The 13,510-nt window shown below is 38.6% G+C and overlaps 1 protein-coding gene across 1 annotated transcript; it reads right to left on the bottom strand.

Moving 5' to 3' along the window:
- Window positions 1-5,790: 5,790 nt before the first annotated feature.
- On the bottom strand, window positions 5,791-7,348 carry foxq2 (forkhead box Q2). Its single transcript, XM_041791419.1, has 2 exons — window positions 6,881-7,348; window positions 5,791-6,165 (listed from the first exon to the last, which is right to left on the bottom strand). Exons 1-2 carry the CDS (start codon window positions 7,346-7,348, stop codon window positions 5,791-5,793), a joined length of 843 nt encoding a protein of 280 aa, XP_041647353.1.
- Window positions 7,349-13,510: the final 6,162 nt, after the last annotated feature.

Below are 13,510 nucleotides of genomic sequence, written 5' to 3' on the forward strand. Positions count from 1 at the left end.
TCCTTCAGGCTTTGCTCCTATTGGAAGTTATTCAAACAGTCAGCTGTAGTCGCACATTCTATTCTGAATAAAGGGATAAAAAAGCAAGGTAGCCTTCATCAGGCAACATACGATGTACCTTTAAACAAAAAGCATACTGTTTATTACATTAGCAATTTCGGTCTTTCTTTCTTTACAGAATACATATTTTATTATTAAAGATGGCTGTAATTTTTAAGATATGAAAAAAGAATACAGAACAAGCACACATTTTTCCAGCAACTTACATCTAAAATATCTTGCAGCATTTGGAAAACAACATCTAAAAGCTTGAAGTGGTTACCAGGATGAATCATTGAAATAAAAACAGTTAAATAAAGAGGCAAGCTGGCATATAATAGGAGACATATCTGTGAGATATCTTACAGCTCTGCACCTCCAACCATGCATCTGTCTGATCTACATATTACTGAATGATAACTAAATTATATAGTTTCATTTATGCTTAAAGATATAGAAACATTTTTTTTATTTATATCATGCAAACAATATGAAATCTTAGCATTACATGCACCTTGTTTACAAAAACCCATCTGGTGGCACACTGCCACATAATGGCAGAGTGACAAGATGCATGCTGGATCAAAACTAACATGCAACCTCGTAGATTTACTTTTGTCACCTATTGGAACATGTCTAGTTACCACTTATATATTCTTATTTTATTGGCATTTCTTTTTATGGAAAAAGGTAGAAGACTCTTATCTTGTAAAACTCAATTCAACTAAAAATAAGTACCAGTCTTTATCAAAAATTACACAAACAAAAGAAAGATTTTTGCTATAAATATTCAGATAGATAATGACCAAGAATTAATCATTGGCCTCTGTCAGTCACAAGCATGATTTTCAGTCATTTCCATAGGCAGGCTAAAACCGCATGGTTAACTACTGTTCATCTGTTAATGAAGTAGGAAAAATACTAAGAACACCTTTCAAAATAATGCACTCCTGTATGCTATTACCACCCATCTTAAATTCAAGATAATAAATGCAAATTAGGATTATCACCTTTCTGATCATTTCAATAAAAACTGAATATGTGGAAATTCTTAGCCTTACAGGTACATCTGAAAAAATTAGAATATAGTGAAGGTCAATATTTTTTGTCACTCATTCCAGAAAGTGAAACCCATACATATTATATAGACTCATTACACAAAGAGTGAAATATTTCAAGCCTTTATTTCCTGAAATGTTGATGATTATGGCTTACGGATAATGAACACCCAAATTCAGTGTCTCAGGAAATTAGAATTTTGTGAAAAAGTCCAATATTGGAAAGTCATGGTGTCACACCTTAATCAGCTGATTAACTCAAAACACCTGCAAAGGTTTCTTGAGCCTTTAAATGGTCTCTCAGTCTGGGTCTGTAGGATGCACAATCATGGGGAAGACTGTGGACTTGACAGATGTCCAGAAGACAGTCACAAAAGGTCACTGCTAAAGAAGCTGTTTTTTCACAGAGTGCTGTATCCAAGCATATTCATAGAAAGTTGAGTGGAAGGAAAAAGTGTGGTAGGAAAAGGTGCACCAGCATAAGGGATAACTGCAGCCTTGAGAGGATTGTCCAGCAAAATACATTCAAGATTTTGGGGGAGCTTGACAAGAGTTGGACTGAGGCTGGGGCCAGTGTCTCAAGAGCCACCACGCACAGACGAATCCTAGACATGGGCTACAAGTGTGGCATTCCTCGTGTCAAGCCACTCCTGAACCAGAGACAACGTCAGAAGCGTCTTACCTGGGCTGTGGAGAAAAAGAACTGGACTGTTGCTCAGTGGTCCAAAGTCCTCTTTTCAGATGAAAGTACATTTTCCATGTCATTTGAAAATCAAGGTCCCAGAGTCTGCAGGAAGAGTGGAGAGGCACAGAATCCACGTTGCTTGAAGTCCAGTGTGAAGTTTCCACAGTCAGTGATGACTGGGGCTGCCATGGCATCTGCTTGTGTTGGTCCACTGTGTTTTCTGAAGTCCATAGTCAATGCGGCCATCTTCTGGGAAATTTTAGAGCACTTCATGCTTCCTTCTGCTGACAAGCTTTATGGAGATGCTGATTTCATTTTCCAGCAGGACCTGGCACCTGCCCACACTGCCAAAGGTACCAAAAGCTGGTTCAATGGCCATGGTGTTACTGTGCTTGATTGGCCAGCAAACTGGTCTGACCTGAACCCCATAGAGAATCTATGGGGTATTGACAAGAGGAAGATGAGAGACACCAGACCCAACAATGCACACAACCTGAAGGCCGCTATAAAAGCAACCTGGGCTTCCATTACACCTGAGCAGCGCCACAGAATGATCACCCCCATGCCATGCCGCATTGATGCAGTTATTCATGCAAAAGGAGGCCCAACCAAGTATTGAGCGCGTAGAAATGAACATACTTTTCAGAAGCCTGACATTTCTGTTGAAAATATCCTTTTTTATTGATCTTATGTGATATTCTAATTTTCTGAGACACCGAAAAATTTCAAGAAATAAAGGCTTGAAATATTTCACTCTGTGATGAGTCTATATAATACATGGGTTTCACTTTCTGAAATGAGTGACAAAAAATGTTTTACTTTTTCATGATATTCAATTTTTTTGAGATGTACCTGTACAATTTATTGTAAAGCTGTTGTATTGAATTCACATTTGATTAAAATATGGTGAGTATGGTTTCATGTAAGCTGGGAGACATGCAAACACACCAAATACATCATACATACTGGTACTTTCAATAGTTTAATACAGTTCTGTTTTCTCATATTAGTTTTCAAATGTTTCAACACACTTACCAATACATCAACATCAAAACAGTTTTGTTCTTAAGGGCAGTCAACTCTGGAAAACATTGCAAAGTCATGAAAAATAACTCCCAGTTTTCAGCAAACTCTTTTAAAACAAAATTCAAGTGCTGGCTAATATCAGTACAGGGTTGTACCCATTCATGGATTGAATTTTACTTAAAATTTGTGTATAGAATTATTTTCCTTATTTTCTTTCAAAATAATTCAAGTGCAAATTGTGGAATTCCATAACGTAACCAAGCAAGGTTAATGCAATATAAATGCTTGATATAATTATAGAAACATGTGGAGGTATGCTGTTTTGATTCTCAGGGATGAAAATTGCACTCTCCAAGAGCCTAAAGTAAAAAGTTGACACAGAAAACTGCAGATTTAATCAGGGCTGGGCTGATAAGAGTGTATTTATCATACATCATATTTACAAAGGTAACAGGTGGATTTCTGTGGAAAAAAAGTCAAACAAAATAAAATAATTAGATAAAAACAACAACTGAAAGGGTTTAAGCATTAAGTCATTCCTGACAAAACTGTTAAAGTGTTCATCATTTAATTTTGATTTAAAATTAACCCCTAAAAATTGAAAGCATCATTTTCTGAATTTAATGATCTTTTTGGGCCAGATCAGGAGCCTTGAATTTTGTGATGTCTGTATTTAAAAATTCTCAGTGCAGCACATTAGTTTTAAGCTCTGTGTTGAAAAGGTTTTAAATTTCAATTTTCCTTTTTACCAAAATAATTCAATTGGCTTTAAAGGCTTTTTTATTGAAGCTCTAGGCCTTTTGATCAGTGAATATTGGGATAATAATTAACTCAGTTTCATAAACTTTGTCTTATGCAACTGTAATTTGTATTATGCAGCAATAAACAGTGTTACTTAATCACATATTATAATTTTAATAAAGGCATCAACAAGACAAAAGCAGAGATGCTAAAGATTCTTTAAAGGTGTTTTACTTAATTTCCTTCTCAGTGAGTTAGGGTTATCATTGTACAATGCTGCCAATGAAAGATACAACATAATATAAAGTACTGTGAAAAGCAGGGCAGTGTGTTTCTTAATGATGTATTTGCTCACACAGGCTCAGGCTTCATCCTTTGTTATGTGACCTGTTGTACGTTACATTTATCTCCAAATGGATGGGCTACAGGAATCAGCCTTGGTATGTGACTGTAAATGCGAGGTGTATTAAAAAACGACCATAATGTTTCATCGCCATCTCAGCAGGACTGATCTTCTTAGCTCACTCTCTGCTAATCTGGAACAAATCTTTGTGCCTTAATCTACGGCCCCCTGCACCCCTCCGCCCATCTCATTAGATTAACAAAATGACATGCACATATGAACACACAAACCCACATACACCGAGCTTATGACCTCAATCTCATTCGCCTAATTAGAGTTTGCTGTGAGTTTGTTGAACATAAGGGATTTTCTTTACAGCATTTTGACGGGTTTTATACTATTTTGGACCATAATGTGTTACTGCAAGAGTTTTAGGAGTTGTGTGTAAACTGAAAACTTTTGCATGTGGGATGAATAGGTGTGTGTGTGTGTGGGTGGGTGGAGTTGTGTTTGCGTGTGTGGGTGTGTGTGTGTGTGTGCAGCAAACATATGCAACCAAATTAAAGCCTTAAAGCTGGTGAATTGAAGAGGATTTAATTCAGAGAGCTATTCATGGGAATTAAGCAAATTAGGTCTCCAATTAGCTGCTGACATTGAATGCGAAGATTTGGTGAACAAAAAAATTAATTAGATGGATTTGTCATTGTTCTAATGAGCATCGCCAGATAGTAACCCATAACGCCTCTCTCTCTCTCTCTCTCTATCTCGTCCACCTTTTCCTCCTTTAAGCTTTATCCCTCTGACATATCGCTTGTCTGCTTGGAATCTCATTTAATGTCAAACATTACCTTATTCAAATATTCAATAATTTGCAAATAAAAAACCCACGAGTGGAGACAAACAAAGTTCAAGAAAGTCAATGTATGACCTAATCCTCTTCGGCTTGAGCACTGTGGATGTAAATGCCAACCTTTGCAGGTCAGAGAGGAATTTCACTATTGATGGGAGAGCTGGACAGGTAAAATTGACATTATTCTGATTATGTCATCTTATAACCACACTGTTCCTGTTATATAGACTGATTTGATATTTATAGTGCTGTTTTGCTTTTTATCTATAAAACAAACAAACAAACAAACAAACAAACAAAAAAACACATGTACAGTAGATTTTGAAAAATGTATGGTAGCATGGATGACTTGCCAGTGCATTAGTGCATCACTGTATGTGTCTGCGTGTTTTTCATTGTTTCTTGTGTTGCATGTATCTGCCCTGCCCTTTCTTCCTCCTAACAAAGCCGGAGTCTGTAAAAAGGCCTCCCACCTCTCCGATAAATCAGCGTCCCCTCTCCTCCCTCTCTCTCTGCCTCCTTCCCTTTCCTCTGCTTCCTTCATCCCCGGCCTCCCGCTGGCCCCCTCTTTCTGCAGCAGTGGTTACGGATTACATTGTGTGATAATCTTCCCACTTCTTTAAACTATTTGGGATTGCTCAGATTATCTGGCCTCATATCCAAGGGAGGCGGCTTTGGAAAGCCTGATTTTAGTCAGATTTTCGGCAGAAGATTTTGCATCCCGACAGCTTTGACTAATTAGCATCCACCACCAAGTGGTGTTTCAGCTTTGGGCTCACTTTTAGTGCAATCTGCACGCACACTCACACACAACTGAGGCAGCCGATTAAAGACAACATAAGGAGTTGAGTTTACTATAATTTAATGAGTGTATAACAAACATTGGATTTGGTCATACTTAGTCACACAGACTACAAATAAAACATGATTTAAACACTTTATTCATTAAACAGCCTATTGTAACACTGTCAGAGTCCACTTCAGCTTAACACCATCTAATGACACGTTCTTGTGCAAACACAATACCTCAAAAACACAAACTACTCTCTCAGGGTACAGAGGCCCTCAGGCCAGGGTGGAGCCCCATCTGAGGCTGCACACTGGACCATGGCCAGTAAAGTCTTGGTGCCAAGCAGGACAGAGGGAGCGACTGGGCTTGAGGGCAGCACCAACAGGCCGTCCTGTGAGGTCTGGCGAAGGCAGGGTGGTAGGGGGAGGGAAGCGAAGGAAGGGCGAGCTGTCCTGCCACCCTGCGTACTCTCCGCCGTGCCCTCCGGCAGTGGTAGTCTCCATTAGAAAAGTCCTGGTAGTTTGATGGATGAATCGCCCAAAAGTGGCCTTTACCATTGTCACTGCGGCCAGCTTTGATGAAGCAGTCGTTCAGGGACAAGTTGTGGCGCACACTGTTCCTCCAGTTTTTATCCTGTTGGAGCAATTAGAGGGAATAAATTTGGTTACAACCTGAAGCATCATGTTAAACAATAGGAGTCCCAAATTTAAAATTAACAGGGGTCACAGTTAAGTATAACTGATCCCTTCAGGATGTCACCTTGTCAGGTTGTTGGCAGGATGTGCATGAGCGTGTCAAGAGCGTATATGATTGCAGTAAGACACAATACCCTGAGTTACCTTTTTAGCACGTCAAACCACTGATCAACTTTAATCCACAAGGCTATGTCCAATCTGTTGTTGCACCTGGTAAAGGCAGAGGCAGTTTGCAACCTAGCAACAGGATTACTGCATTTGTGAATTTGCCAACAAGAAGATCATCTAGTGTCCCCGAGAGCACCTAATTGCCTAACCACTCAGACAGATTACGTGTTCCAAGTAGGTCGCTTTACTTGGGAAAATTGTGGCAAATGAACGAAACATATTGACAACTTTGGGTAAAAACGTTATCAAGTTATCCACCTCGTGATTGGTTGGCCAGTTGCAGTGACGACTTAACGAAGTAACAAAGCACTTTTGAAGACAGTCCCAAAGGCAAGAGATACAGTGTGTAGTTCCTACGCCAACATGTCATGGGATTTTGTAAGTTCCTAAACAAGTACTGAAATTCCTCACAGTGCCATTGACACCATGTTGATCTTTGGGTGTTAGCTAGATAGAACAACGCAAAAAAGCAGACATGAACATACCTTACTCTTGAAGTACGGGTAGTGGTCCATGATCCATTGGTAGATGTCACACAGCAGTAGTTTCTTCTGCTCTGATGCCAGGATCGCCTTGGAGATGAGCGCGATGTACGACTGGTTGGGTTTGTCTGCAGACTTCTCTGGACTGGTTAATGTGGTGGTGGTCACCTCCTCCTCCCCCTCCTTTTGTTGCTTGTCAGCCCCCTCCTGTTCTTGGACTTTTCTTTCTTCCATCTCTGCTCCCAACCTCTGTAGCCGCTTCTCCGATGTCTCTGAGTGAATCTCCACCTCATTGGGTATCGGGCTCTGATTGTTTAGCATGTTACTTGCCATCTCTTCAACCGTACGACTTCCTGACGCTTCTTCTCTGGAACCTTTCACTCCTTTATTGAACAAGAGGTAGTCGATGGTGAAGCTCAGTCCAAGTCTCTCTCGGCCACTATTGCGGCTGCTACTGTCCTCCATCGTCATCTCTGAATTAAGACAACTTCGGCTCATTAGCGAAGCTTTCGCTCTTTTAGACCGGTAGTCAATAAAGTATTAAGTGATGAAAGTTTCTCTGCCAAAGTCTTCCAAAAAGTTTTAGTCAGAATTTCACAGCATGGCGATATTGACGAGCTGGACACTTCCAAACGTGAACACGTCAATGCACCTACGCTTCCTACCCCGAAGTCTTACTGTTGACAAGATCACAGATAAAGATGAGCCTCTCAACTGTTGTTAACCTTGACACGCTCACGAGCGACACAATCTCGACCCGTGGAAATGACGTCAGACTAAAAGTCTAGAGATGGTCTCTTTGAAAGCTACAAATTTCACTCAACCAAATTTTTAATTTCCATCTCTCCAATAAATCTTACTATCAAAACTTCTTCTGGGTATCCGTCAGCCTTTTCCTCCTGAATCGAAAACTTGTGCTACAGGGTTGCAAAGATGACTCTATTTAAATGACTGTAAATTTATCCCTCACAGAAAGGGGTAAAGAAGGCACGGGGGAGGTCCAGGTGGGGGGTCTCAATTGAGGCGGATTATTATTTATTAACCTAAGCAAATCTTTGTAATTACGGGAGATTAAACACTCAAGATTTAGTAAGACGGGGTGCGCAAGGGATGGACCCTGTTGAATCAAAGGCCTTTGAGTGGGTGTGTTATCCTGTTAATGTGGTTTGTCCATAGGGAAGCAAAGAATTACTTCAATTACTAGAGAGCATTAATTAATGGGACACATTTATTGTTTATAGAGACAAAAAAACATGCAGTCAATTGTCTTTTTTGGAAAAGGACTAAATTATGTAGACATTTTTAGGCCCAGCCCAGCAAAAAAAAAAGAACAGAAATGTGCATGACTAAATAAAATGATTTTCCCCTTTTCAAACTATACAAATACTGTCAAGACTTCAGCACAAATGTACAATACTAAGCTGTAGTGTATATTTTTATATATTCTTTTGTTGTAATGTAAATTTTAGTCTCTGGCAGACTGTCTTTCTGTACATGATGTTTTGGACTTTTTATCTGAATTAATATCTCAGTAAAAGTTACCACCTAAGTCGTATATTTAGTGCTTAAATGTTACTCATGATTTAGAACCAGCAATGAAGCGGTGTCCCAGTATTTTTCTACACTTTATCTTAGGCCTGGGAAAATTTCTGATTTTATCTGTAAACAATATTTCTTTGGAAAAACAAGATTTGAAATTTTTTATCTAGATTTTCTCTCAAACTTTACTTCAATTCTACTAAAAGGTTAAATCTTCTGTTAGAGGCTTTAATTTGTATATAAAAGCATCCACTGCCTTGGATGTTTAACCCTCTTGATGATTATCTAAATAAATCATTGTCAGTATAATTTGGCTTTATTGACAAAAAAACTAAACAAAGAAACTTCTTTAATGTCAAAGTGAAAATAGATTTCTACAAAGTAATGTCAGTTAAATAAAAATATGTAATGTAATATAAGTGCCTGCATAAATACTTAGCCCATTACAAGTGGCTTACCTAATTCAACAGAGGTTTAGCCAATTGGTGCAAGTAGTCTCACAGTTAGTGAAATGGGGATCACCTGAGTGCAATGAATGTGTTTCAAGTGATTGCAGTATAAAGACACCTGTGTCTGGAAGGTCCAACCACTGGTTAATTAGTATTCCTAGTTGCCATTACAAAAGAACACTCTAGGCAACCCAGAGAAGAGGTTACTGAAAAGCACAAGTCAGGGGATGGGTACAAAGAAAAAGTTCCAAGGCACAGAACATTCCCCAGAGTTCAGTTAAATCCATCCAAAAAAAGGAATATGGTACATTGTAAATCTGCCTAGATCAGGTCATCCTCACAAACTGAGTGATTGTGCAAGAAGGAGACTGGTAAGTGAGGCCACCAAGGTGCCTATGACTACTTTGAAGGAGTTAAATCTTCAGCAGCTGAGATGAGAGTGACTCTGCATACACCAACTGTTGCCTGGGTTCTTCACCAGTCAAAGCTTTATGGGAGAGTTGCAAAGAGAAAGCCACTGTTGAAGAAAACTTGGATTAAATCTAGTCAAGAGTTCACCAAAAGGCATGTGGGAGACTTCAAGTAAAAGAAAGTTCTTTGGTCTGATGAGACCAAAATAGTGCTTTCTGGCAATCAGACAAGATGCCATGTTTGGCAGAAACCAAACCCTGCACATCACCAAAGACACACCATCTCTGCTGTGAAGCATGGTGGTGGCAGCATCATGCTGTGGGGATGCTTTTCAGAAGCTGACCTTAGAAGGCTTGTAAAGGTAGGGGGAAAAATTAATGTGGCAAAATGTAAGAAATTCCTGAGGGACAATCTTATTCAGTCAGCAAGAGAACTAAATTGGAAGAAGATTTCTTTTCCAGCAAAACAACCATGCAAAGCATATGCTTACACTTGATAAGGCTGTTCACGCCCGATCCCCCTGCAACCTGACAGCACTTTAGCAGTTTTGGAAAGAAGAATGGAGTAAAATTCCAGTGTCCAGATGTGAAAGTCTGACCAAGACCTATCAACACAGACTCTGTGCTGTGATTGCAGCCAAAGGTGCATCGACTAAATACTGACTTAAAGAGGGTGAATATTTATGCAGTCACTTATTTTACAAGACATATCTTACTTCATTGACATTAATTTATAGAACTCTGTTTAAAAATCTGCTTCCAATTAGACATTAAAGAGGTTTGTGTGTATTACCATGACTGATTTATACAATCAGTAAAAGAGGGTGTGTGTGTGTGTGTGTTGGGGGGTGCTTTCTATAGGCAGAAAGTACCTTCTATAGTGACATTAGCATTAAAGATAGAATTTTTGCACTGAAATATCTAAATCAATTTAAAAAGTGAAAATTCCTAAATATTCCTAAAGACTTTTAAATGAGGTCTTACAGTATCTTAAATATTTACTAAAGTTTTCAAAGACAGAGAAATTCTTCATTTTTGTGATGGAGGCTGCCATCTGTTGTGAGTTTAATCAGCCAAACTTACCTCCCTAACATGTAAACCCCCCACACTCACCATTTCCACCGAATTGAGACCAGCACTGCTCAGCGCCGCCCACCTCAGCAGCCTCCTTCTCAATCATCAGACTGTTTACTGAACAGAAAATCAATGTTTAGTCATACATTTCTCATAATGAGGGGGAAATGCATTTGAAAGTGCACTTCCATGTTCACGCTGGAAGTGACACCAGAGTGCATGCACATCCTTGGATGCCAGAACCCCTGTCTTTCTGTGTTACTGGTATGATTGAGAGTGCCCTGGCAGCAGAATTTTACATATTGTGTATTAAATTTTTTTAATCACACAGTATGTACATTTCGTTACCAGTGGGGTCATTTTTATCATGGTTTCAAGCTCATTCCAGATTTGCGGACCTCTGAAAGTCACACTAAAACTTTTACATTTCAACTTACGTTTCTCACCTATTAGGAGTTGTTTGTTCCTTGTATTATGAGAGGGATGAGCGGGCATGAGAAGGAGTGTAAATTGGAGTAAGACCACATAGTCTATCATTGAGTCTACATTAAACATTGTACAAGCATTTTGAAAAATGTTACATTCAGTAAGCTTCAAAAGTCTGAGGTCATAAAACAGAGGGTCAGAGGGAGCATTTAACATAGACCATGATATGGCTCATGTAACTTTCTTTCATAGGATTTGTAATGTATCAACATAACTAGCATATGTATTACACCATATAACATTACAATAGTTTAAGTGTGGCTAAAATAGAGACCTGTACAGAGTTAGAAGAGCTATCATAAGGGACTATACTTATTAATGAACATGGACATGTAAAAGTGCCAGATTGAAGCCATAGGCTGACTTCCATCTGTAGTCCCTGGCAGGTTAATTGTATATACAAAATAGACTGCATTAAACGTGTAAAAAAAAGAAACAAAACTCTACATAAAATCAGACAACATCAAAAGACCAGACAACAGAAACAGTACAATAAAATACAAAGACCCAAATATAACAATACAGGAGGTGACTGGGTGACTTTTGCTTTAAGCCCGTTTCAAACTGGGAACGTGACATGCGCATCTTGACCGCGATACGCCTGGATTTTCAGTTTAATTGCATATTAACAAGTCAGGGCTTTCAGACCGCCTGCATGTGCGCCACATCTTACGCCCCTGATATGCGCGGCTCAGGAGAGTTTAGAGATTCTAACTCTCGCCTATTTTTTCCATGTAGCTATGGACCATATCAGACAGAAAAATGATAAATGGAGATCCATATTTACATTGTTGTAGCACATATGCACATAGAAAATGTTTACAATGTGTTTCTTGATAACCCTGAGGAAGGCCACAAGCTTAAAAGAACCTGTTTGATAAAGTTGTTCTCTAAAGATCTACTATTAGTGAGACTTTCTGTCTCCACACTGGTGGAATATGTCACAAGAAAGTCACACACAGTAAGTGCTTTTCTGGTGTGTGCTTTTCAAATTAAAAGCCTGGTTTAGCATTTCTGTAGAGAAAGTCCTTTCACTTGTACAGAATGCTTTTGTTTTGAATAGTTCCTGACATACTTCCTCTATACACTGAATCAAGTATCTTGTAGGGGGGTTTATTCAGGTAGAACTTGTGAAGAAGGACAGGGCTGTAAGAGTAGGGAGATTCGGCTGACACGCAGCAAACTTGCGCCCTGTGTGAAGCTGCACCGGCAGGAGCTACAGCAGACACGCGCTGCACACGCAAGCAGCAACGGGCTTAAGACTGACCAGGAATAAAGTGACCATTTTAGCTTTAATGTTTAAACACAATGTTACTGCAAAAAACTCCCCCTCTCCTGATCACAGTTCACTTTAAAAGAGAAGTTTCAGTTTACACTTAAACCCAAAAAGGAAATTCTGCACATTGCCATAAGATATTACTGGTATAAAAAACAAAAACGTATCATTGCTAGTTAATTAAAGCAGGAAAGAAAACTCATTTAAATTGTGAATCAGGTTTTGGGTGAAAAAAAAAAATCTGAATTTTAGACCATATTGCCCAGCCCTACTGTGGCTGGAATTCATGAAATCTTACTGAATCGTTTTAATTAAATAATTTAAGTGTATTTTGACCAACTTTTAGAGGCAAACAGTCTCTTTGTTGTGTTGCTGACCAACTGTGAGGTTTAATATGCATTTATCCATGCTAAAACTTTGAGTTGTTATCCACTTGTATCCTCATAATTTCCAATTACTTGCCCCCTCTTAAGGAAAAGTAATGGAAGTCAGCAAACAATGCCATTCATATCTGCATTGAAAAAAATGTTTCTTCCCCCTTCTATTGTACAAATCCCTCTGTAAAGTTTTTCAAACTTTTATTAGCTATTTCACATATTTACATCTAACCATTTGAGAAATTATTATTGTCCATATATATATATTTTTTTGTTAATGCCTTTGTAATCTTGTATCTGAAAGACCAAAAGGTTTGTATTTGTTTTCGTATCAAAAGTATTTACATGACTTTGAACTGATGCATTTGTTAACTGTAAAGTTGCCCTACCAGGGCCAGCTTTTTCTTGTCAGACACTGTGGGCATCGGACTTTAAACAAACCAAAATAAATAAAGTTTTGATCTAATAAAGCCGTACAGCTTATGCTGCAGCCAGCTGTAAGGGGGCAATTTAGATATTTTAGCTACAGTTTTACAATGGCTGTCACTGGGTTTGATGCAGACATGATGTGTTGTGACTGGGGAAAAACTGTGCTGGCAACCGGTTTTATGTTATTATTCTCAGGCAGGGAAATGCACTCTCAAGGAGCCTGAAGCAGAAAGTTGATGTAGAGAGCTGCAGTTTTAATCAAGAATGAACAGATGACTATATCTTTATCATACATCATATTTACTGATAACGGCTGACAGATGGATTTATGTCAAATGGAACAAACATTATGGCATTGCTGATAAAACTGCTTTAATATAAATTGTTTTGGGCATTGTTTTGTTTTTAAAGCTGTATAAGCAAAGTTATAGTTACATACATACAAGCATAATAGCATACTAGAAAAAATAAATAATTAATGACATAGGAAAATATTTGTCAAAATTGAATTACAATCATAAAACCCCTTTAGATCAGGCAGAACATCTACAAACAGACGTGTCTGCCTTCAAGTCATCCAGAGACTATTTGAT

The sequence above is a fragment of the Cheilinus undulatus genome, linkage group 7 (genome assembly GCF_018320785.1).
Source record: "Cheilinus undulatus linkage group 7, ASM1832078v1, whole genome shotgun sequence".
In the NCBI taxonomy this organism is placed as follows: domain Eukaryota; kingdom Metazoa; phylum Chordata; class Actinopteri; order Labriformes; family Labridae; genus Cheilinus; species Cheilinus undulatus.

What these genes read in the sequence shown, in the direction of transcription:
- foxq2 (XM_041791419.1), bottom strand. Translation starts at nt 7,348, where the DNA reads ATGACGATGGAGGACAGTAGCAGCCGCAATAGTGGCCGAGAGAGACTT. An exon ending in ACCCGTACTTCAAGAGTAAG is followed by an intron (nt 6,166 to 6,880) that starts GTATGTTCATGT and finishes TTGCTCCAACAG; the next exon opens with GATAAAAACTGGAGGAACAG.